Below are 24,011 nucleotides of genomic sequence, written 5' to 3' on the forward strand. Positions count from 1 at the left end.
AGGGATGTGGTCCAGTCTCTGGTAGGGAACTAAGAACCTACATGCTGTGGAGCAACTAAGCCCGAACACCACAACTACTGAGCCTGAGAGCCACAACTAGAGAGTCCATGCACTGCAATGAAAGATCACACATGAGGCCGCAAAATCCTACATGCTGCAACTAAGACCCCCACACACACAAAAATAATCAAGATGACATTGATCAGACCAGACCACCAATGACTAATTCAAGATGACTCTCAGAGCCAACTGTGCTGTTTCTGCAGGTGAAGCTTTTGCGCCCTGATTGCCCAGAGGGTGGGGGCGAGGGGAAGGAGTCAGCCTTTGGACAGGCATCTGCCTTCCCCTCCACCCCCCACCCCCAGTTACCAGCATCCAAAATAAAGCAAGGCATACTTTCCATCAGCCTGGCCTCTTAATTGGATTGGAGCAGGAAATGGCACCCCACTCCAGTACTCATGTCTGGAAAACCCCATGGACGGAGGAGCCTGGTAGGTTACAGTCCACGGGGTCTCGAAGAGTTCAACAGGACTGAGCAACTTCCCTTTCACTTTTCACTTTCCTGCATTGGAGAAGGAAATGGCAACTCACTCCAGTGTTCTTGCCTGGAGAAGCCCAGGGACAGGGGAGCCTGGTGGGCTGCCGTCTATGGGGTCGCACAGAGTCGGACACGACTGAAGCAGCCGCAGCAGCTTTATTGAATTTTGAGTAGGTAGCAGCTGGACTCCACTTTCAGTAACAAGGAGACCCAGAAAGTTTGTCTGTTTCCATCCCCCAGCCACCAAAACTTAGCTATCACTTATTACCTCAAATGGCAAGATCAAGTTTTGCTGTCCTGAGAGAAATGAGGATATGGGCGCAGAGATATATCACAAGTCTATCATCTTGCTTTCATTGTTTGCACACTCCAGAGTGTAACCTGTGAAATTTGAATCTAACACATAAATCACTCCAGACCAACACTGCCTCTCATATTGTGGGCGATCCTCTCAGCCAGTGGAAATCAGGACTGACTTCCCAGAAGAGGAACCAACTGAGCTAACAAAATAGAAGGATGGGAATAGCAGGCTGATGGGGCCTCTTGTGTCTCCGAGTCTTCCCTGAGTGTGGTTTTTTTTTCTTCCTGAGTGTTATTTGATTCTCAACTTTGACTGATTGCTGACTTGTGAGAAAGAAGATAATCTGCTTAGAGTTGCTGAGGATACTGTGTTCTCATGCCTGCGTAGTAAGTTTTCCTTGGCTGTACTGTAACTGCCTGTTTATTTGTCTCTGAATAATGTCTGGATCTTAGTCGCATCTGCACCCTAAGCACTGCGAACAGAGCTTTGAAAGTACGTGCCGAGGCCGTTCGTACACAAATGACTACGCAAGAGGGTGCCCTTCGTGCACATGTCTTTCTTCACAGTCAGAACGTGAGTCTCTTCCCGTGAGGTCTTACCAGCTGTGGAATGAAGGAACACAAAGATCATGCCTTCTATTATTTCCCCTTGCAGAGCAAGGCCATTTGCCTTTGCTAGGATGTGGCTCTGGCTACATTTTATTCCCAGGAAATGACTAGTCTACCTCTGTTGGGTTAGACCCCAACCAGCTAGACTGGCCCTGAGGTGAATAGGGCAGGTGATGGTTGTATAAGGCTTAGTGAGAAAGTCATCAGAGCTGAGTATATGCTCTGTAAGAAGATAAAAGCATATACTTCCTACAAGAGTTTTATTCTCAAGAAGAAGAAAGGCTGTGGGTTAGTTGAGTGAATTAAGTTGTCAATAGTTATCAGATATCACCCCAGTTGTCCCTGTGGGAGGTAGTTTGGGTATCTCTCAGTCAGGAACATAAAGAGGTGGGTCCTCATGACTTGTGCTTGTCCTTGTTCCTGCTGAGGTGAGATGGAGTCCTTGGTTCTGGAGACCCATGGAGGAGCCTCTGGGCAGGGGTAGCTGTGGAGACAGAGGCCAGAATTTTATCCAATTTGCAGTTGTAGCCTTGGGTCTCACTATTTCCCAAACTGACCCTTATCACGAAACAGCAGACGTGAAATACTGGCATTTCAGAGCAAATGACTTGCCACCTTTCTCAAGAGTATTGAAGTGAGTGTTGTGTGTGTTAGTCATTCAGTGAGTAGCCATTCCCCTTTCCAGGGGATCTTCCCAACCCAGGTATCAAACCCAGGTCTTCTGCATTGCAGGCAGATTCTTTACCATCTGAGCTACCAGGGAAGCCATTTCTCATATTAGCTTATTTATAACATGTTGTTTCGATCAATATTTGTTGGGAAGGCATTTGCAGTCACTGAGCCTCAGTTTCTACATCTATAACTGGGAATATTAGCATTAAGCTACTTAACAGTGCCCAGAGAAGGCACCAAGAGGCGGCAAAAACACATCAGAATTCTTGGGACTTTCTATCCTACTTTTCCTGAGGATCATCTTCCAGCTCCCCAGGTCTGTCCTTCATTGATACTCAGGCTTGCTTCCATTTCTCTCCTTTGTTACCCCTCTGTAGGGCTCCATTTTCCCAGAAATTTCAGAGGTATGCCCCATACTGACCTTGGCTGTGTGTCTCACTCCCTCCACCGGGAGGCCACTCCCAAGGGAGGGACTATATGTATTTCTAGCCCACAGCCCAACACAGTATCTGTACCTAATATTCACCTACTTGTCCTTGAGTCAATGGACAAACGAAGAGGTATATTCAGGCATTGTATTTACAGTGGCAGCTGTGGACTATAACAGGTGCCTCTGGGAGAAAGTCTGAACCAAAAGTTGACAGGCTATGATGGTAGAAGTTTCATGCTGTGTGATAAGTTCCCAAGTAAATGAAAGAGGGCAGGAGACATAGTTGGGACTTACTGCAATTTACCAGTGAAATATCCACACACTCAGGCTGCCATCCACCAGCCCTGCAAACTCTCAGGTCAGAATGAGGGAAAGAGTAGGTGAAAGGTGAGTGCTACCTTCTGCAGATGAACTGAAAGTGAGAAAGGATAAACAGAGAAAGAAGTCCACAAACACAGCTTAAACGTCTTGTGTTTCCATTAATTTTAAGAGTCTTATAGATTTAGTTTTTCACATAATTCATGATTTCCCAGACCAAGAAGTCCCAGGACATATGGGGTCAGAGTAATGCCAATAAGGCCTTGCAATTTCCAGACCCTCAGTCCTTGGGCTTCTCTCATCAGGAATGGAGTGAAGGCTGACTGATGACACTGACTTCTAATATAATCCCCCTCCTTGCCATGTCCTCATGCCCCATTATAGAGTCCCTATTTGTCACAAAGCAGGAGACTATCTGCTCTGACCCGATTTTGCCCCCTAGAAAAGCTTCATGCCCTCTTTCTGGAGTCGCGTACGTGTACTGTATGTGCCCCGTCACTTGTGGATAAAGAGGTGGGGTCCACGTGATGATCGGGCTGCTTTCTCCTCTTTATACCCATTGATCTTGGACTTGCAGCCTTTTCAGAGAGAGAGGCAACCGCTATTTGGTCTAGAATCTGTGTAACTTGCTGCCTACTGCAGGCCCCTCTGAGGGCAGGACAGAAATCAGCCTGAATTGATAACCGTTGGTGCCGCCATCACCACCTCCTCCATGTCCTGTGTCTCCTTCAGGAGCCCTCTCATTAACAGAATCCTGATGGATCCTCCTAAATGTACGGGGACAGTGACCAAAGGCCCAGCCAGGCCCTCTGATTGTGTTAACAATTCAAGAAGATGGTGTGATCACCAAGAACCACTTGAAAAGGACATGCAGCCGCCCACCCAACTCAAGTCCACCAGCCTTTCTCATTCCTGCTCGGCAGGAAGCGCTCTCTTGGTGCCAGGGACAAGTGTGTTGTGTTAGCCACTCAGTCATGTGACTGAGTAGCCCACCAGGCTCCTCTGTCCATGGAATTCTCCAGGCAAGGATACTGGAGTAGGTTGCCATTTCCTACTCCAAGGGATCTTCCCAACCCAGGGATCAAGCCTGGGTCTCCCGCATTGTGGGTAGATTCTTTGCCGTCTTAGCCACCAGGGAAGCCCATGGACACGATGGTGACAAATACCTACCTATGTCCACAATATAAGTGTGGCAGGGGAACTAGGTGAGGAATCCCGCACTGGTGCTGGAGATAATAGAATTGTGTGCAGAGGACAGAAGTTTGCCAGGAGAGGAAGGGGTTATATCTGTTCAAGGGAGTTGGTCAGGAAAATCTAAAACAGGGGATTCTGTCTGCGCTGGGATTTGAAGGATGAGCAGGGGACTTATGAAAAAGGGGAGGCGTTTCTAGGCAGGGGGAGCTGCATGGGCAAAGATCTTCAGACCTAGCTCACTGGGAGAATTTCAGGTATTTTAAAGCATGAGCACAGGGTAACTGAGCACAAATTATGAAGATAAGAATAATTTAGAAGAGACACGGCCAATAGTTTTATGAGAGTTTCTGCAATGGTTGGGCTTACTGATGACACTGATTGAGTTGTTATTGAATTCCCACAGAACACAAAACCAAATGAGTGTCTGTGATGCTCTGCCACCTGTCAAAGCAGAGAGGGCTCCTGCCGGTAGAGCCAGGTGGCCCTTCTACTGGCTGCAGCTCCAGCCGCACCCCCTTCTCAGCGCTTAAACCTCCCAGCCTCACTGGTCTCCACTATCCAGGAAAGGAAGCTCCACAAAGGCCTGCAAAGAATAGCACACATAGCTGAAAGGAAACTCAGAGGAGAGGCTCTCAGCAAAGTTTCCATGGACTTGATCCCATACTTTTCCACGGAATCCTGGGTTCTCCTGGTTACCAGTCTGGTGCTCCTCTATTTGTAAGTAACTGTTCAGACTCCTCTCCTCTGGAATCTTGGACTTGGGGTAGTAATCAGGTCTCCCTGTCCCTATCTGTTTTGAAGATCAAAGTTAACAGATAGGATGTTATTAGTTTTAGGAACTACCAAAAATATTTCCCCTTTCTACCTAGAATGAGAATCTCGAAATCATGAGTCAAGTAATACATGTTTCTGTTCGATCTCTAAGTCGTGTCCGACTCTTTGCAGCCCCATGAACTGCAGCACAGCAGGCAGGCTTCCCTGTCCTTCACTATCTGAGTTTGCTGAAACTCCTGTCCAATGAGTCAGTGATGCCATCCAACCATCTCATCCTCTTTCTTCCTCTTCTCCTCCTTCCCTCAATCTTTCCCACCATGAGAGTCTTTTCCAACGAGTCAACCCTTACCATCACGTGGCCAAAGTACTGGAGCTTCAGCTTCAACATCAGTCCTTCCAATGAATATTAAGGGTTGATTTCTTTTAGGATTGACTGGTTTGATCTCCTGGCAGTCCAAGGGACTCTCAAGAGTCCTCTCCAACACCACAGTTCGAAAGCATCCGTTCTTTGGTGCTCGGCTTCTTTATGGTTCAAGACTCACATCCACACATGACTACTGGGAAAACCATAGCTCTGACTACATGGAACTTTATTGGCAAAGTGATGTCTCAAGTGCATGCATGCTTAGTCACTCAGTCATGCCTGACTCTGAAACCCCATGGACTGCAGCCCACCAGGCTTCTCTGTCCATAGGAATTCTCCAGGCAAGAATCCTGGAGTGGGTTGCCATGCCCTGGTCCAACAGGTCCTCCCAACCCATGGATCAAACCCAGGTCTCCCACATTGCAGGTGGATTCTTTACTCATACACATGAGTAATTCCCTGAAAGGATTCCTGCCTGAACCTCTCAGGACCACTCAAATTGGAAATATTTATCAAGTATCCATTTTAGGATTGGTCCCATGAAGACTTCAGCTGCTTTTAACTAATGATCATCACTTCCTGTGAGTCTCACAGTGGAGGTGGGAAAGGAGGTGATGAGTGAATGTAATATCACTTTTGGAGTTGCTGATATTATTTATTGCCTACATGTTACCTCCCTAATTTGACAGTTCCAGTTCTGAATCAGCGACTGGCAGCTCCGGCACGAACAGTCCACAATTTCTGTGACCTGGTTTTCTGTTTCACTTTATAGATACGGGACTTATTCACACAGATTTTTGAAGAAGCTGGGGATTCCTGGACCAAAACCTCTGCCTTATTTTGGAAATATTCTGTCCTACAAAAAGGTGCGTGCTATTTGAGCTCCAGCTTTGCTTCTTATGGTTGCCAATCTCAGGTGAGTTCCATAGTAAAAATTCCCCTGCTCAGGAAGAAGGTATGAGGTTTCAAGCTCTCTAGAAGTGGCATCATAGGCTCTACTCAGCACACGGCCAAGGTTATCCCATGGCCCCCCTGCCAACTGCTAAGAGCTCAGGTTTGCCTCCCCAGACAGCTGAGTTCTCTAACTGATTCAGTACAGGACTTGATGTTCCATCTTGTGAGTATTGTGAAGAGGATTTTCTTTCTGCCAGATTCAGATTCTCAGGAAGGCACAATCCCCCTTAGGAGAAAAGAATGAGGGGGGTGCCCAGTCATGACTCGTTAAGCCGAATACACTAGAGTCAGACTTTCCTGTTGCCAGCATATGCTGTGGGTTCCCCTTTTTAAAAATTCCTTCTGGATTGATTGGAAACTTCACTTTCTAAGACAACCCTCATATTCACCCTTGAGTAATTGGCACATACGTGAGTTCCGTCAAGAACTGCAAACACCGACAGTTATTTCCATGCACCTCTTGTAACTGGTGCTGAAACAAGAACTCCCTGCTTTACTTCTGTGCCTTCAAAGCAGGCACCTCTCGTGTGGGTCTTTGCAGAGAGAGTGAGTGAGCATCTAACAGAGACAAGATGATGGCTGTCTTTGACTTCAGATATTTATCTATGAAATGAATTGGTTTTAAAAAATAAGGCAGAATCACTTATATAAAATCACTAGAAAGGATGTGATTTGGCAAAATTATTAAAATTTTAACTGAAAGGAATGTACCAGGTGGCAAATGGACTGTGAATTCTAACCAAGCCTTGATATTCATCCAGCTCTGATGCCTCCCCCAGGGCTCAGGCCCTGAACTGAAGGTTGTGAGTTATGTCCAGATGTTCAGAGGCAAAGCCCTGTGTGCAGGCTGCTCTCTGGCTCAGATTTCCTGTCCTGCAGACATGAGGCTTGTTTCTCAGATCCTGATTCTCCCAACAGAGCTCTTCACTGTCTCATTACTGCCTCAGAACTTCCTGAACTTTCTTTCCCTCTGAAGAAGCCATAATTTCCTCTCCACCTTTCCCAGATGAACTCCTTTAGTAGACACACCCCAAACCCACATTGCTGGAACTTTTTTTTGCGTAGGTAAACCATCAGATATCCCAGCAGAAACTTAGCTACAGGAGGTTTTGTTTTTGGGGGGCGGTATTTTTTTTTCACTTTCTACTTTATATTTTTTATTCTTTTAAATATAAATGTATTTATTTTAATTGGAGGCTAATTACTTTACAATATTGTAGTGGTTTTGCCATACATTGACATGAATCCGCCACGGTGTACATGTGTTCCTCATCCTGGACCGCCCCCCGCCACCTCTCTCCCCCTCCCATCCCTCTGGGTCATCCCATTGCACCAGCCCCGAGCACCCTGTCTCATTCATCGAACCTGGACTGGCGATCCGTTTCGCATATGATAATATACATGTTTCAATGCCCTTCTCCCAAATCATCCCACCCTCGCTCTCTCCCACAGAGTCCAAAAGACTGTTCTATACAATAGGCTCCAGTTTCATCCACCTCATTAGAACTGATTCAGATGTATTCTTCTTAATGGCTGAGTAATACTCCATTGTGTGTATGTGCCACAGCTCTCTTATCCATTCGTCTGCTGATGGACATCTAGGCTGCTTCCAGAGGTGAAAACTCAGGGCACCTGTTTTCATTGCACTGTCCTTTGTTCTTTCTGTAGTTGCGGCATCTCCCCATCTTTTCCATGTTGAGCTGGAAAACTAGAAAGTGAGTCCACTTTGAAATCCATTCATTTACTCTCTCTCTTTCTCATTCAACATATGCTCTCAGTTCAGTTCAGTTCAGTTCAGTCGCTCAGCTGTGTTCGACTCTTTGCGACTTTATTCACTTTTAACTGAAAGCCAAAATTCCTTTATATAAACTTTGGATTTAATATATCCTTTTCAAAGAAGGACTAGGGATAAGGCGTGACAAGAAAAGGAAACCATTTCTGATCAGCTTTTAAAACATTTCTCTGGTTTTTGTTGTTTTTAAGTCAAACCTTTTCAATCTAAGTGTATAGAAGTATTGCTTTAATGACTCTGTCCTTCTGACTTTGAAGAGATGCGGGATATTTCAAAGCCAGAGTGTTTCCAGTGGGCTGATAGACTTGATTTTATAGAGTGGCCCCAGCTGATTGCAGTGGCTGGTCCCTTTTACAGCTGATGGAGGTTTGGTGAGAGCAGAGGAGAGTTACCATGGAGAAGGCAATGGCACCCCACTCCAGTACTCTTGCCTGGAAAATCCCATGGATGGAGGAGGCTGGTAGGCTGCAGTCCATGGGGTCGCTACGAGTCGGACACGACTGAGCGACTTCACTTTCACTGTTCACTTTCTTGCATTGGAGAAGGAAATGGCAACCCACTCCAGTGTCCTTGCCTGGAGAATCCCAGGGGCAGGGGAGCCTGGTGGGCTGCCATCTATGGGGTCGCACAGAGTCAGACACAACTGAAGCGTCTTAGCAGCAGCAGCAGCAGCAACAAGGTACAGAAAATAGTGTAAAGATTCTTTCTGCTCAGGATAACTTAACTCTTTCCTAATGTATAGGCAGCATTCTTTAATACAATGCTTAGTGGTAGCAGTAATTGTGAGGTTTGTATCTTTAGTTTTGGAAATGTTTCTAATGGTTTTTTCCCCATTAAAATGTATGTTTGTGGTACATTTGGGGATTATAGCTTTTTAAAAATCATTAATGATGAGAGTACCCTGTATTCAATCCAGGTTTGAATACAGCGTACAGTTCAATCCAATTATGTAAAAAGTTTTTACATAATTTTTTAATTGAGATAAAATACCCATAACATAAAACTTACCATGTTTACTATTTTAAAATATATAGTTCAGTAGTATTAAGTACTTTCATATTGTGTGCAACAAATCTCCAAAACTCTTTTTATCTTCCCAAACTACACCTCTACACCCATGAAACAATTTCCCATCACCTGGTATTCGTCATTTTAGGTTCTGTCTCTGAACTTGACTCTTCTAGGCATTTGTATTTTAATAAATGGTTTAGTTCTCATAGAATAATGTCCTCAAGTTTCATCCATATTGTAGTACATGTCAAAATTTCCTTCCTCTTCAAGGATGAATAAGATTCCATTGTATATATATTTGCCACATTTGTTAATCCATTCATTCATCAATCTTGAATTGCTTCCACTTTGGGGCTCTTGTGAATTATGCTGCTGTGAACAGGGTGTACAAATACTGCCTTGAGATCCTGCTTTCAGTTCTTTTGGCCATACACCCAGAAATAGAATTGCCGTAATTGTCTTTCTTTTTTTAATCTTTTGAGGAACCATCAAATTATTGAGTGGCTGCACCATTTTATATTCCACCAACAGTGCACAAGCTTTCCAGTTTCTCCACATCTTTACCAATAGTTGCTCATCTCTGCTGTTTTAGTAGTAACCATCTTAATGAGCACGATGTGGTATCTCATCATGGCTTTTGTTTGCTTTTATTAAAGAGTGAGATTCATTTCTCCTACTGCTGTTAAGATGTGAATGACATTTGACATTGTGTTAGTTCAAGGTGTACAAGACAATGATTCAATGTATGTATATATTCCAAAATGATTACCAAAATGAGTTTTGTTAATTTACCTCAAGTAGTTATAGCTTTTTCTTTTTTTTTAATTTACTTTATTTTACTTTATAATACTGTATTGGTTTTGCCATACATCAACATGAATCCGCCACGGGTGTACATGAGTTCCCAATCCTGAACCCCCCTCCCACCTCCTTCCCCATACCATCTCTCTGGGTCATCCCAGGGCACCAGCCCCAAACATCCTGTATCCTGCATCGAACCTAGATGTAATCTCTTGGCAACTTTCAAATATACAATTCATACTGTTAACTATAGTCACCATGCTGTATATTATACCCTTCAAACTAATTTATCTTACTACTGGAAATTTTAAAATTTTGATCACCTTTTCCTGTTTCCCCCACCCCTAGCCCCAGCTCTGGCAATCACTAATCTGTTTTCTGTATCTAAAAGTGGAGGGGTTTTTTTGATCCTACACACAAGCGATATCAGAGTATTTGTCTTTCTCTGCCTGACTTATTTCACTTAGCACAATGCCCTCAAGGTCCACCCATATTGTCACAAATGACAAGAATTCTTTATTTTTTATAGAACTAATATTCCATTGTATATATATGCCACCTTTTCTTTATCCATTCATCCATAGACAGACACTGAGGTTGTTTCCATATTTTGACTACTATTAATAATACTGCAGTGAACATGGGGAAAGATAACTTTTCAAGACAGAGATTTCATTTACTTGAATTTCTACCCAGAACTGGAATTCCTAGATCATAATGTGGTTCTATTTTTAATTATTGAGGAACCTGAATATTTTTTCAGTAGTAACGCTACCAATTTACATTCCCAAGATCCTGATGCTGGGAAAGATTGAGGGCAGGAGGAGAAGGGGGCAGCAGAGGAAGAGATGGTTGGATGGCATCACCAGCTCAATGGACGTGAGTTTGAACAAACTCCAGGAGATAGGGAAGCCTGGCATGCTGCAGTCCATGGGGTTGAAAGAGTCAGATTCAACTTAGTGACTAAACAGCAACAACAACAACAGGGCACAAGGATTCTCTTTTTTCCAAATCCTCCTCAGCAATTGTCTCTGTTCTTTTTGAGAAGAGCCATTCTCACAGGTGTGAGGTGATACCACAATGTGGTTTTGACTTGCATTTCCCTGATGATTAGGGATATTGAGCACATTTTCATATTCCTGTTGGCCATTTGTGTGTCTTCTTTGGAAAAAGTCTTTTCAGTTCTTCAGCCTATTTTTTAATCTGATTTGTGTGTGTGTGTTTTGGATATTGAGTTGTATGGGTTTCTGATATATTTTGGACATTAAGCCCATATCACATAAATGATTTGTAACTATTTCCCCCATTCTCTAGGTTGACTTGATGTTTTTTGATGATTTCCCTTTCTGTGAAGGGCTTCCCTGATAGCTCAGTTGGTAAAGAATCTGCCTGCAATGTAGGAAACCCCAGTTCGATTCCTGGATTGGAAAGATCTGCTGGAGAAGGGATAGGCTACCCACGCCTATATTCTTGGACTTCCTTTGTGGCTCAGCTGGTAAAGAATCCACCTGCAATGTGGGAGACCTGGGTTCGATCCCTGGGTTGGGAAGATCCCCTAGAGAAGGGAAAGTCTACCCACTCCAGTATGGCCTGGAGAATTTCATGGACTATGGGGTCACAAAGAGTTGGACATGACTGAGCGACTTTCACTTCACTTCACTTGCTGTGAAAATCTTTTGCTTTTTAGTTTAACATGGTCCCACTTGTTTCTTTTTGCTCTCGTTCTTTTTGCTTTTGGTGCCATATCTAAAAAATATTGTCAAGACTAATGTCAAGGAGCTTGTCCCTTATGTTTTCTTCCAGGAGTTTTGCGGTTTCAGGTCTTACTTTCAAGCCATTAATCCTGTTTGAGATGATTTTCATAAATTATACACCAAATGATTTGTGAGGTTGAGCATCCTTTCATGTGCTTGTTGACCATTTGTATAACTTGTTTGGAAAAATGTCTTTTCAAGTCCTTTGCCCATGTTTAGGTTATTTTATTGTGACCGTCTTTGAATTGTAGTCATTTTTGTATATTCTGGATGTTAACCTCTTATCAGGATGATTTTCCCTTATGTTTTCTTCTAAGAAGAAAATAATAGTTTAATGGTTTTAATTCTTACATTTAGATATTTGATACATTTTCACTTAATGCTTTGTATAGTGTAAGGTAAGGGTCTAGCTTTATGCTTTTGCATGTGGATATCCAGTTTTCACAGCACAGTTATTGAAAAGATTGTCCTTTTCCCATTGAATGACCTTAGTATCCTTGATGATAATAATCTCATTGTATATATGAGGATCTTTTTCTGAGGTGTCTATTCCATTCCATTGGTCTATACATCCCTATATATGGTAGTATCACACTTTTTTGATTACTATAAATTTGTAGTAAGTTTTGAAATCAGAAAGTGTGAGTTTTCTAGTTTTAGTCTTTTCCAGGATTGCATTGGCTATTTGAGGTCCCTTAATTCCATATACATTTTAGGATAGATATTTCTTTTTTTGAAAACAAAATGCCACTGAGATTTTGGTAGGTTTTGCCTTGGCTCTGTAGATCAGTTTGGGTAATAAAGAGGTCTTAACAATGTAAATATTTCCAATCCATAAACATAGGATATCTTTCCATTTATTTACATACCTTTACCTTCTTTCAGCAGTGTTTGTTAGTTTTCAGTGTACAGATCTTTCACTTTCTTGGATAAGTTAATTCCTAAATATTTTATTCTATTTGATTTCTATAGTAAGTGGAAAAAAATTGGACCCTTACCTTATACCATTTTCAAAATTTGACTGGAAATATATCAAAAACCTAATGTAAGAGCTAAAACTATGAAACTCTTAGAAGAAAGCACAGAGAGAAAATTTCATGACATTGCATTTACAGTGTTTTCTTGGACATGACACAGAAATCCCAGGCAACAAAAGTAAAAATAAATAAATGGGAATATATCAAAGTTTTAAAACATGTTCATCAAATGACACAATCAACAGAGTAAAAGGCAACCAATGGAATGACAGAGATATTTGTAAGCCCAATATAAGATAAAGGGTTAATATCTAGAATATATCAAGAATAATTACTATCATAGAGTTAGACGGCATCATCAGCTCAATGGACATGAGTCTGAGCAAACTCCAGGAGATAATGAAGGACAGGAAAGCCTGGCATGCTGCAGTCTGCAGGGTCGCAAAGAGTTAGACACGACTAAGCAACTGAACAACAATGAAAACAGTAACTCTTCTCAAAGTGAGGTCACAATGTGCTATACTATTTACCTTTGGCAGATGTTAGCATTACATGAATAACCATCCATCAGCTTAGCTCAGACTGTTTCATTCCCAAATAATCCTATAGCATCCTGGACAAGGTCGTAGTTGTACGTGTATGTGTGTAGAGAGTAGGGGTGGGCGTAGCAGAAGAACAACCACTCTCTGTAACTAGGCTTGTGAGCTCGCTGTTTATATCAGACCATTGTGCCTTCAGGAATAACGCATGCATCACATCTCTGAAAATTCTGTCTACTTGATATTGGAGTGTTGCAACACAAATCCAACCTTAGGGCTTTGTGTATAACATAGCACCCTACTCAGGATGGGCAGCTCATCTTATTATAGAATGGTGAAAAGCTGTTTCTCAAAGAGAAAATACTTACGCATCAAAGAAATCAGAACTTTGCTCTCAAGCATCAAGTATTTTTCTTCTGAAGATGGTCCTGGGCCTGAATAACTAGTAGGAAAAGCAAGAGCTAGATATTTGGCTGTGGCTTTGGTGTCCCTGGGCTTCCCTGGTGGCTCAGATGGTAAAGCTTCTGCCTGCAATGCGGGAGACCCAGGTTCGATTCCTGGGTCGGGAAGATCCCCTGGCATCCCTCAGCCCACTAGACTCCAGGAAAGTTCACTGAGATGTCAAGTCTCTGCATCTACATGGGATTAATATGTGGCTATCTTTCATGTCACGTGAGATAGTAAGACAATGTAGGTCCCTTTCCTTTATTAATCCATAAACAAGTAGTTATTGAGTACTTATTTCATGTCAGACTCTTTTCTTGGCATTGGTGAGACAACAGGAAACAAAGTAAAACTCCTTACCCTCTTGAAAATTTCACTCTAGGAAGCAGACAGTAAGAACAGAATGTTATGCAATATCAGAGAAGTATGATCATAAGGTAGGATCAGGGGACAAAGAGTGAAGAGGCTGCTTTAAATAGGCTCATCAGGGAGGCAAGTTTGGGCAAGATTCCATTTGAAAAGAGACCAAAAGGAAATGAAAGAGTGTCCAGCACCGTGAAGACTTGATCTTTGTACTTCTCAGCCTCCAAAACTGTGAGAAATAATGTCTGTTGTCTAAGTCACCGAGCCTTGGTACTGTTGTTATAGCAGCCCAAACTGACTAAGATGGCACTGGATGGAGCTTCGATGCCTGAGAGCAAGTGAGAATACTGGAAATGTTTGTTAACCACTTCAATTTCGCAGTAGTCATCAAGGCTCTGGACCCTTGAAAATATCATTGCAGTTTACAGAGAACAGTTTAAGGAGCTGATGGGAATTCCACTAATGTGCTCAGGACAACTGCACTCGCGATCTTTTAGTGATACGGTCTCTCCCCAGCACCCTCCGCAGAGCCTTAGCTACATCTTTATTCCGGAGAGTATAAATCAATGGATTCAATGTGGGAGTGATGATGCTGTAGAACACAGAACCCACTTTGTCTTGCAGTGGAGTGCGCTGGGACCTGGGCCTCATATATGAGAAGATGCAAGCGCCAAACCAGAGGGAAACCACAGTGAGGTGAGAGCTGCAAGTGGCAAAGGCATTTCTCTTACTCCCAGCTGCACGCATCCGAATGACACTGTGGAGGATGAAGACAGAGGACGCAGAAATCAAGAGGATGGGGAGAACCAGGAGGAGGAGGGTGCTGATGTACACTGTGGCCTCATACACAGCGATGTCTCCACATACCAACTTGACAACAGCTGGAAACTCACAGTAGAAGTGGTGGATTTGTCGAGGCCCACAGAAAGGGAAGCGCATCAAGCTTGCCGTGTAAATTAGGGAGTTCAGGGATGCTCCCAGCCAAGACATGGCGGCCATCATTAGCGTCACCTTTCCGTTCATGAGAACAGTGTAGCGCAGTGGATGACAGATGGCAACATAGCGGTCATAGGACATGAAAGCTAGGAGAAGACACTCCGCACCTCCCAGAGTCAGATAGAGGAAGTGCTGGGTCGCACAGCCCACAAAGGAGATGGACTTCTGGCCAGATAGGTAGTTGGTCGCCATCTTGGGGATGGTGGTAGAGACGTGCATCAGATCCACGAGGGAGAGCTGGCTGAGGAGGAGGTACATGGGGGTGTGAAGCCGGGGGTCCGCGCAGATGAGGAGCAGGGTGAGGGTGTTGCCGCTCACAGCAACGAGGAAGACCACCATGGTCAAGCAGAAAAGGAAAAGGTGGGCGAGAGAGTCAGCAAAGAGCCCTTCCAGGACGAAGTCTGCCAGAGAGGACTGATTCCTCTGCCACGTCTCCCCGTCCTCAGCCCCTGGGAAACAGGAAGTGGAGATGAAATGTGGTATCAGGAATACTGGGGTTCATCCAACCTGGCGATAAGCCTCTTTCGATCCACAGAAGAATTTTGAAGAATAATATTTTTCTGGGTCTAATTATTCAACAGCTCTGATTATTGAAATTTCTCTTTTTTAAAATAAGAGAACTTCAGATCTCTGCTCACAAATATGAATGATCACTCTGAAATTTCAGAATACCTAGACTCTATTAGTGCTAGACTTCTAAACAAGTCTCTCCTCAATAAGGAAGATATATACATTTATATGTGTATATATACATATGTTCTTTTTTAAGTATATATACTTTATAGATACACTCTAAATGTTATATATGATATAAATATAATATTTATATACAGATCTTTTCTTACATCAGTCAGGGTTTAACTGGAAAAGCTGAACCACCAAGAGATTTACATACATACACATTTAATGGCTTGTATAGAAATTTGGCCTTACTTGACTGTGAAAGCTGGTTAAGCAGTCTATGTAAAGCTGTCACCTTTCTATCTGATTCTAGAACTTGAACTCCATGAGGCAAGCAATCAGAAAGGGAAGATGGGTATAAAAGTGTGGTAGCTCAAGGTCAGGCTGGAACCCACAAACATGACATAAATCCCACAAGGGCAGACTGAGACCCATGTCATCATTGTTGCCTCTGAAACTGGTGGCATAGTTTCTCTTGCACAAGCTGGAGCTGCTTAACAAGGCTAAATGCACAGTCCTGGCCCTGGAGTCAGAGAAACTAGAGGAAGATCCAGGGGAAGGCAGAGTAACTGCCGGTTCACGGCCGCTTCACTCCAGTGAGGGGAGTCAGCACATCAGCAACAATGGATGCTTCCCCCTGCCCTCTCAATCTTCCTGAGAATCTCTCAGGTGGCCCACCTTAACCAGAAGCACACGGCAATGGGAATTCTAGTAAATGTAGTTCATCCTAGCCAAGACAATGTATTAAAAAACTCCAGAGTTCATCTTCAGTGTATTTGGCAAACATATACTTAACACATCTCCTTAAATGACACATCGCCCCCAAATAAACACAACACAGCCATCCTTCTGCTCATGTAACTATCCTGCACACCACCAAAAATATGCAGATATTCACAGCAAAGCAAGGAAGAAAGATCCACTACTGTGGTCCACAAAATGAGTCATCCTTTCCAACCACTAACCTCTTCTGTGGATGCCGGCCTTCTTTCTCAGTGCTGTTCATGCCAATGGACTCCCAGATTTGCTATAGCAGCACAGATAGAGGCTCTACATGGGCTCAACAACATGGACTTGTAGTCACCACGGCCAGTCTAGCCACCACTGAGTGCCCATCTGCCAACAGAGCCCCAGCTCTGAGCCCCTGATATGGCATCATCCCATAGTGCTATCAGACACTTGGTGGTAGACTGATGATACTGGATAGCTTCCGTTATTGAAGGGACTTTACTTTTTTCTTATTGGAGTTGACACTTTGGATACAGATTTGCCTCCTTTCCCTAGAGCACTGCTGCCAAAACGACCACCTATGAACATACACAATGCTCTGTTCACCATGTTATTCCGTGAAGTAATGTTATGACTGCTGCATAAGGAGCTCATTTCACAGCAAATGAAATGTGGGGATGGGCCCATGCTGAAGGAATCCATTAGTCTATTCCATATTCTCCAGCATCCTGAGACAATTGACCAGACAGACTTCTGAAGACTCAGTTACAGCAACTGGTAGTTGACAACACCTCATATTGCTGGGGCATTGTCCTCTAAGATGTGGTATATGTTCTAAATTTCTCTATCAACTTATGGTGCCGTTTCTTCTATTGCAACAGTTCATGGGACAGAAATCAAGAGGTGGAAGTGGGAGTGAGTCCCCCACTGTACCATTTATAACTAGGATCCACTGCCAAATTTTTTACCCTCACACTTTTAGGCTCTGCTAGTTACAAAGGAAGGAATTCCTTCATCAGGCAACACAATTTCATTTACTGAGAGCTGAGACTGCCACTTTGGACTCTTCTTATCACTGAATCAACAAGCAAAGAAAGTTACTCTGCTAGTGGTTGTGATAGATCCTGACTAGCAAGGGAAAACTGAGTTGCTACTACATGGGAATAAGGAGGAGCAAGTCTGGACTTCAGATTTTCTAGGGTGCACTCTGTATTCAAATGTCCAGTGATGAAAATCAGTGGAAAATCACAACAACCCAATTCAGACAAGACTGCTAATGGCCCAGATCCTTCAGGAGTGAAAGTTAGGGTTGCTCCCCACCCAGCAAGTAACCATGACCCACTGAAAACAAAGGGAATATGGAATGGGTTGTGAAAGAAGGTATTTAGAAAAACCAGTCATGACTGTGTGAGCAGCTGCAGAATGAAAACTCAAAATATTATAGGCTTTTCTTACTTATTGATATGTGAATATCTTATGTATAGATATATTTACTAAATATTTCTGTTTATTCCACTCAGTCATCCCTTTGTCTAACATAAGATATATTAATATGGTTAGCTTCATATCTCAGTATTTAAGTTACAGGACATAAAAGGAGAGTAAGAATTAGGAGTAAAATTAATTTCACCTTTTTTATGGGAAAAAGGTTAGTGTGTTTTATTTGTTCCTCTTTGGAGAGGGTTACATGGTTTTTAGCTGTACATGGGATAGTTGTATCCAGGTAGGTGGAAGGGTATGTTGATATTGTCTTTGACGATTAAGTATAGTTTAAAGAGAGGTGCATGGGTGCCAAGGCGACACATAACAAACCCACCATAATTATGTATTTGAAAACAGTAAAGATAAGACCTAGGAAGACCTGAGAGCATGAAAATTACAAATCAGGCTGATAAAACCAGGATCACAACATTTATTCGGCCAGATTTCCCAATCAGCCCTTTACCTAATTCTCACATAAATACTGATCAGAATAAGAGCTCAATCTCCATGGTGAAAGTGAACTTTAAAAAAAAAAAATACTCTAAATTGATCCCCAAATAGCCACCCTATCCCTCTTTGTGTTTTTCCTTCTAAGCATCTTCCTGGATCTTCATGTATTCCAGATTACTTACTTTTTAAAGTGAAGAACTCGGGATTGAATGTATTCTTCAGGGTGTAATTTGACCAGTAATCTCTCTCCATTTCATGCAGCAGAGGAGCATCTTTAGGGCTGTCGCCTTACACTGTTATTTCAAACTTAGCTTCCTGTGGTCTGACAGCCCAGTGTTCCCCACATTCCCTCTGGTCATTCCAGCCCCATCAGCACATCCATACATTTCCCTTTACTTAAGGATCCATATACTTCCCTCTTTCATCCTTAGTTTCTGTATTTCTCTGTAAATCTCCATAGCATCATAAATTTTCCCATTGTCTGATTCATGTCTCTCTTCCTCCCATAGGAACTTCACTAGTAATTTCCCTAGTCTGATTTATGTCCCTCAAGAGACGTTTCCTCTGCCTTCTCAGACTGCTTTCCTCACGGAATCACCAATCGTCACCCTATAACTTGAGGGTTCCAGTAACATGCTGACAATGCCAGAGGATGCCTTAGTTTCAAGGAAAAGTTTCTTGTGGGGAACACAAGTGCAGTAGTGAAATAGAGGGTGCAGAATAGTGCCACACTGACACACACGTTAGCTACCGAACATCCAAACAGGGCCTTTCTGAGATGTTCATCAGATTCCCATCGTAACTCTTAACACTGCCGTTTACTGAGGAACACCATAGAGTGTATCATCTACACAGTCTTTGTTGTTTACACTGAATCTTTGAATGACAGAGCATCAGCAGGAGCAAGACAGTCTGTAATTCCGGAGCACTCTTGCAAAATGTGTTCAGATGTTGAACTCCATCATCATGCATCGGCACAAATTAAGTAACTAAACTTTTCTTTGATCTGTTGGTTGAACCTTTGAATCATGCATATGCTTTCTCTGCCCCCAAACGTATGAGCCAGCTCTCCATCCAAAGATGGCAATGAGCACTTGAATCATAACAATTTACGTTAATGTTTCCTGGTTAAGAAGCTATACTTAATACCAGCGTCATCATCAGTGAGTCCAAAGTCAAAAGAAAAATGTTTTGGATTTCATGTTCTATTGGATCGTTCAAGGCACTCTCTTCTTAGCTTTACACCTCCTTTCCCGTTTAATGAAGTAAAAATCTGGCTCTAGCACTGGTGTTTTGAGAATAAGCCCCTTCCTGACGACATGACATTTCCTCCGCAGGAATCATAACAGCTAGAACGAGGAAAGACTTGGCCTGACGTGAGCCAATCGTGAAGAAAGAGGAGCATCATCTGTGAGAAATAAAACTTCCCTAAACCCAGAGGATCGATGTCAGCTGAGGCAAATGGGGGACACTAAGTACATGGCATCAGGGATTCCCACCCAAAGGATGCATCCTAAATCTCCTCTGGAAACCATTACTCAGGATGCCAATTAGGCTTGCATTGTGCATGAGATAAGCATTCCCAAAGGGCTTTGCTTGAAGTTTGTTTGTAGGGGTCAGGGGACTGCGATATTTTGAGGACTGTGGCTCAGAAGATAACATGGGAATTTCATCTCCAAGGGCTAGTTAACCGTGGAGAGAAACAGTTCCTAGAGTCCCTGGTTTATTTTACCATCTTGAAACCCAGACTCTCTTGCCCCTTTCCATCCAACCGTTTGGAGAAAACAATCTGAGAAAGATCGAGTCCCTGTTGCCCACAGGACCCAGTGGAGGGTTTCCCCATGTGCCATACCACAGGAGAAAAGGTAAGGAATGGAGAGTGGTGATTACCAGTAACACCTCCCATCCTTGCTGTTGGTTATTCTCCAGTTTTTTAGACTACATCGGTATAACATGTGGAAAGACTTCAGATACAGAATTTTTTTAAGTGGTGTAGCTATACATCTCCTCCTCATTTACTCCCATCTCAGTTATGCTCGGCTCTTCCTCTCCATTGTGTTAGTCGCTCAGTCATGCCTGACTCTTTGCGACCCCATGAACTGCAATCCACCAGGTTCCTCTGTCCATGAGATTTTCCAGGCAAGGATACTGGAGTGGGTTACCATTTCCTTCTCCAGGGGATCTTCCTAACCCAGGGATCGAACCCGGGTCTCCTGTACTGCAGGCAGATTCTTTACCGACTGAGCTACAAGGGAAGCCCTCCTCTCCATTACCGTTACCATTAGAGGTGAAGGATCTATTGAGATATCCTTTGCTTCTCTTTCTCAACTCAGATACTGAAATGTCTTATTTCACTGAGTTTAGTTTGTTTATTCTTTGAGTAGATTCACTGTATCACCACTTTCTTCAAAACTTCTAAGGATTTACTTGGTGCTCTCATTCTTACAAGCGTATAATATCCTTCTAGTTAAAGTAGTTACAGCATTTATGTATTGATTTTTTGACCAATATTTGGTGATCATCTGCTAAGTCCCAAGCACTGTATTGTGTACAGTAACGAACAAGCAAGCATGCGCTCTTCCCCCATAAGACCGAGAGAGAGGACAAATAAGTAAACAAATACACTACATCATGTTGGCTTAACGGTTTGTATTAGTCAACATTCTTCAAATGCCAATGACATTTAACAAAACTTACACTATCTTAAGGGAAGGTTGTGGGATCACAGCAGTGAACGGGGTAGAACTCATCTCTGCATCAGCTAGAGCCAATTACTTGAATCATGTCAATGCCTTCTTTTCCCATCTTTCATCTTGGCTTGGGTCTCTGATCTCATTCTCTCAGACATTTTTAGATGGAGAGTACCCAAACAGCTGGAAGCTCTCATGCCATATTTTAAGCTTGAAATACAATACTCCTCCACCTCCAATTGAGAAAACTCCAGGGAAGACATCTGTCCAGCAGTTTAGCCCTGTGGGCACCCCCTTGGAGCAATCGCTCTGTGTCAGAGCCTGCAGAAAAAGGACAGACCTCCCTGGCACAGGTGCCTGTCTCTTGCAGTGGTTGGAGAGGTGGGGTGGTGATAGAACAAGGGAAACAGAGATTTGGAATGGAGTAGTATTACAAAGGAAGTGTGGTTGTGAAGGGGTGACGTTAGAAGTAGGGAAGGAGAGCGTGAAAGACGAAACAATGCATACCCATTGCTAAATGATGATAAAGAAGAATTTACTATGCTACGGTAAAACAGGGAGATCACTGCCACCAACTGGGTCACAAGGGAAAGCCTCTTTTTAAACTGCCATCTAAGCTGAGATCTCTGAATTGAGATAAGGATTATCCAGAAAATTGAAAGTAAAAAGAGATCCAGATAAAGTCAAAGATGTACAAAATCCTTAAGTTGAAAAAAAAAAATCATGATGTAATTAAGGAGCTGAAAAGAAGGCAGTATGACAGTGGATGCAATTGCAGAGCGAAGTAAGAGAGGCCAGGATGGATATAAGCATGAGAAGAAGGGGGAAGAAAGAGGGGGGGGAGAAAGGGAGGGAGGGAGAGGTAAGGAAGGAAGGAAGCTAGAAAAACCAAAGAAATGGAGGGGGAGGAAGGGAAAGGAGAAAGGAAGGGAAAAAAGCAAAGTCCAGTAAATTGTATTCAAAGAAAAATGTGAGCTCTTAGAAAGTTTTAAAATAAGGAAGCATCAAGATACAACCACTCAAAGCTGGGGAAAAGAACTGCCTTGACCTGGACCCAAGCCAGGCCAGGAATAGTGCCTATTCCCACCAGCCAAACTGGAAAACCAGTTTGGAGTGCTGGGTGTAATCCTCAGAAGAGCCTTGCCTCAATGGTGAGGAATAATTCTACCTAGACTAAACCCTGTTGTGGTTCTACTTAACAAATCCCCAAAGCAAAACCCAAAAGGATCAAATTCCCAATAACTGCATTCCAAACAAACAAACAAAAAAGCTCAAGAATATTTTTAGGAATACAAAAATATCTAACACACAAGATAAATTTTACAATGTCTAGCATTCAATAAAAAATAATAATAATAACCAGGCTTGCAATTAAACAAAATGAATAGAAAAATCAGTGACTTAAAGTCTACTCAGAACTGATACTCAATAGTCAATTTGCAATATTCTATTGACTATATTGATTAGATCAGACAGAATCCTGGTGGTCTAGTGGTTAGGATTCCAGGCTTTCACTACTATGGCCCCAGGTTCAATCCCTGGTAGGGGAACTGAGATCCTGCAGGCCAGAGGACACAGCCAAAAGCAAAAAAAGACAAAGACATTAAATAATTTATTATAACATATTCCATACTTTCAAAATGATAGAGGAAAGATTAAATATGTTAATAAAGACATATTTTAAAGAAGATAAAACAGAAGCGTGCACACACACAAGTTTCTAGAGTTGATAGCTACAATGTCAGAAATGAAAAACACATTAGAGGATCAGCAGCAGACAGGACATTGCAAAAGGAAATATTGATGCATAAAGACTTAGCAATAGAAGCTACAAGAAATGAAATAAGATAGGAAAAACTAAAAAATTAATGAACAGAGTAGCTGTGAGCTTTAGGACAACCTCAAATGGCCTAATAAATATATGTATAATTGGAGTATTGAAAGAGAGGAGAAAGGACAGAGAAAATATTTGAAGAAATAATATGCACTATTCACTAACTAGACCTAATTGAGAACATCCCATTCAACAAAAGAATAATACACATCTTTCAAGTGCATATGAAACATTTATCAAGATACATCCTGTCACAAATGGCAGGATTTCCTGTGAGGCTGAATAACATTTCATTGTATGTACACACTGTAAGAAACGCCGCGGGGAGGAGCCAGCCCTATGGACCGTTGAACAGGGCCTTTTATTGGGCGGTCGCTCTCGGGCAGAACTCCCGGGGGCGGGTAAGCAAGGAAGCGAGGGGGCGGTCTGCAAAGCAAAGGGAGTCAGCGGGGGAATCTGCGGAGTCTGCGAGGTGTGAGGGGTGGGGAAGGGTTTTATAGCCCTGGCCGGGCGTCCCATATAAGGAAGAAAACGCGGGCTCAGCGGTGATTGGTGTCCAAGGGCTCCGTGTCAGCTCCTGATTGGACGGCGAGGGCTTCGTGTCGGCTCCTGATTGGTCCGCTTGGTTGTCTCCGGGGTGTGTCTGCAGCGCCCTCTACTGGGACATGTCCTGACATGCCCTGACCTTTCATCCTGACCTCACCCTGACCTTTCACACACCACACTTTCTTTATCCACTCGCCTGATAACGGACATTTGGGCTGCTCCCGTGTCTCGGCTCTTGTCAGCAATGCTGCGGTGAACATGTGAATGCAGGTACATCTTTGAGGTACTGATTTCAGGTCCTTTGGACATAGAGTCAGAAGTGGAATTGCTAGATCACATGGTAGTTCTATGTTTACTTTTTTGAGGAAACTCTATTCTGTTTGTCATAATCTTTTATTCTCTTGATAATAGCCATCCAAACAGGTGTGAGTTTTGTGGTTTCGATGTGCATTTCCCTGATGATTGTTCATGTTGAGCATCTTTTCTTGTAAATGATTTTTGGGAAAATGTCTTCTTCAGAAAAATGTCTCTTCAGATCTTTTGCCCATCCTTAACAAGATCATTTAATTTGGGGTATTGAGTTGTAGCAATCCCTTATATATTTTGACATTACCTGGTGGGCTACAGTCTTTGGGGTCACAAAGAATTGGACATGACTGAGTGACTGAGCACAATCCTTTAAATATTCTTTGGAAAAATGTCTCTTCAGATCTTTCGCCTATCCTTAATAAGGTCATTTATTTAATCTTGTTTTTGAGTTGTAGGAATT

At 42.8% G+C, this 24,011-nt stretch overlaps 2 protein-coding genes across 2 annotated transcripts in view; one reads left to right on the forward strand and one right to left on the reverse strand.

Annotated features, from left to right (window-relative positions):
• The window catches only part of ZSCAN25 (zinc finger and SCAN domain containing 25), a 430,575-nt gene that overhangs the window by 294,326 nt on the left and 112,238 nt on the right, over positions 1 to 24,011 (forward strand). The gene's annotated exons all lie outside the window — the stretch shown is intronic.
• LOC128043221 (olfactory receptor 2AE1) lies at positions 14,303 to 15,253 on the reverse strand. The gene has a single exon (XM_052635514.1). It carries the CDS (start codon positions 15,167 to 15,169, stop codon positions 14,303 to 14,305), a length of 867 nt encoding a protein of 288 aa, XP_052491474.1. The 5' UTR covers positions 15,170 to 15,253.

Source organism: Budorcas taxicolor, chromosome 2, assembly GCF_023091745.1.
Source record: "Budorcas taxicolor isolate Tak-1 chromosome 2, Takin1.1, whole genome shotgun sequence".
In the NCBI taxonomy this organism is placed as follows: domain Eukaryota; kingdom Metazoa; phylum Chordata; class Mammalia; order Artiodactyla; family Bovidae; genus Budorcas; species Budorcas taxicolor.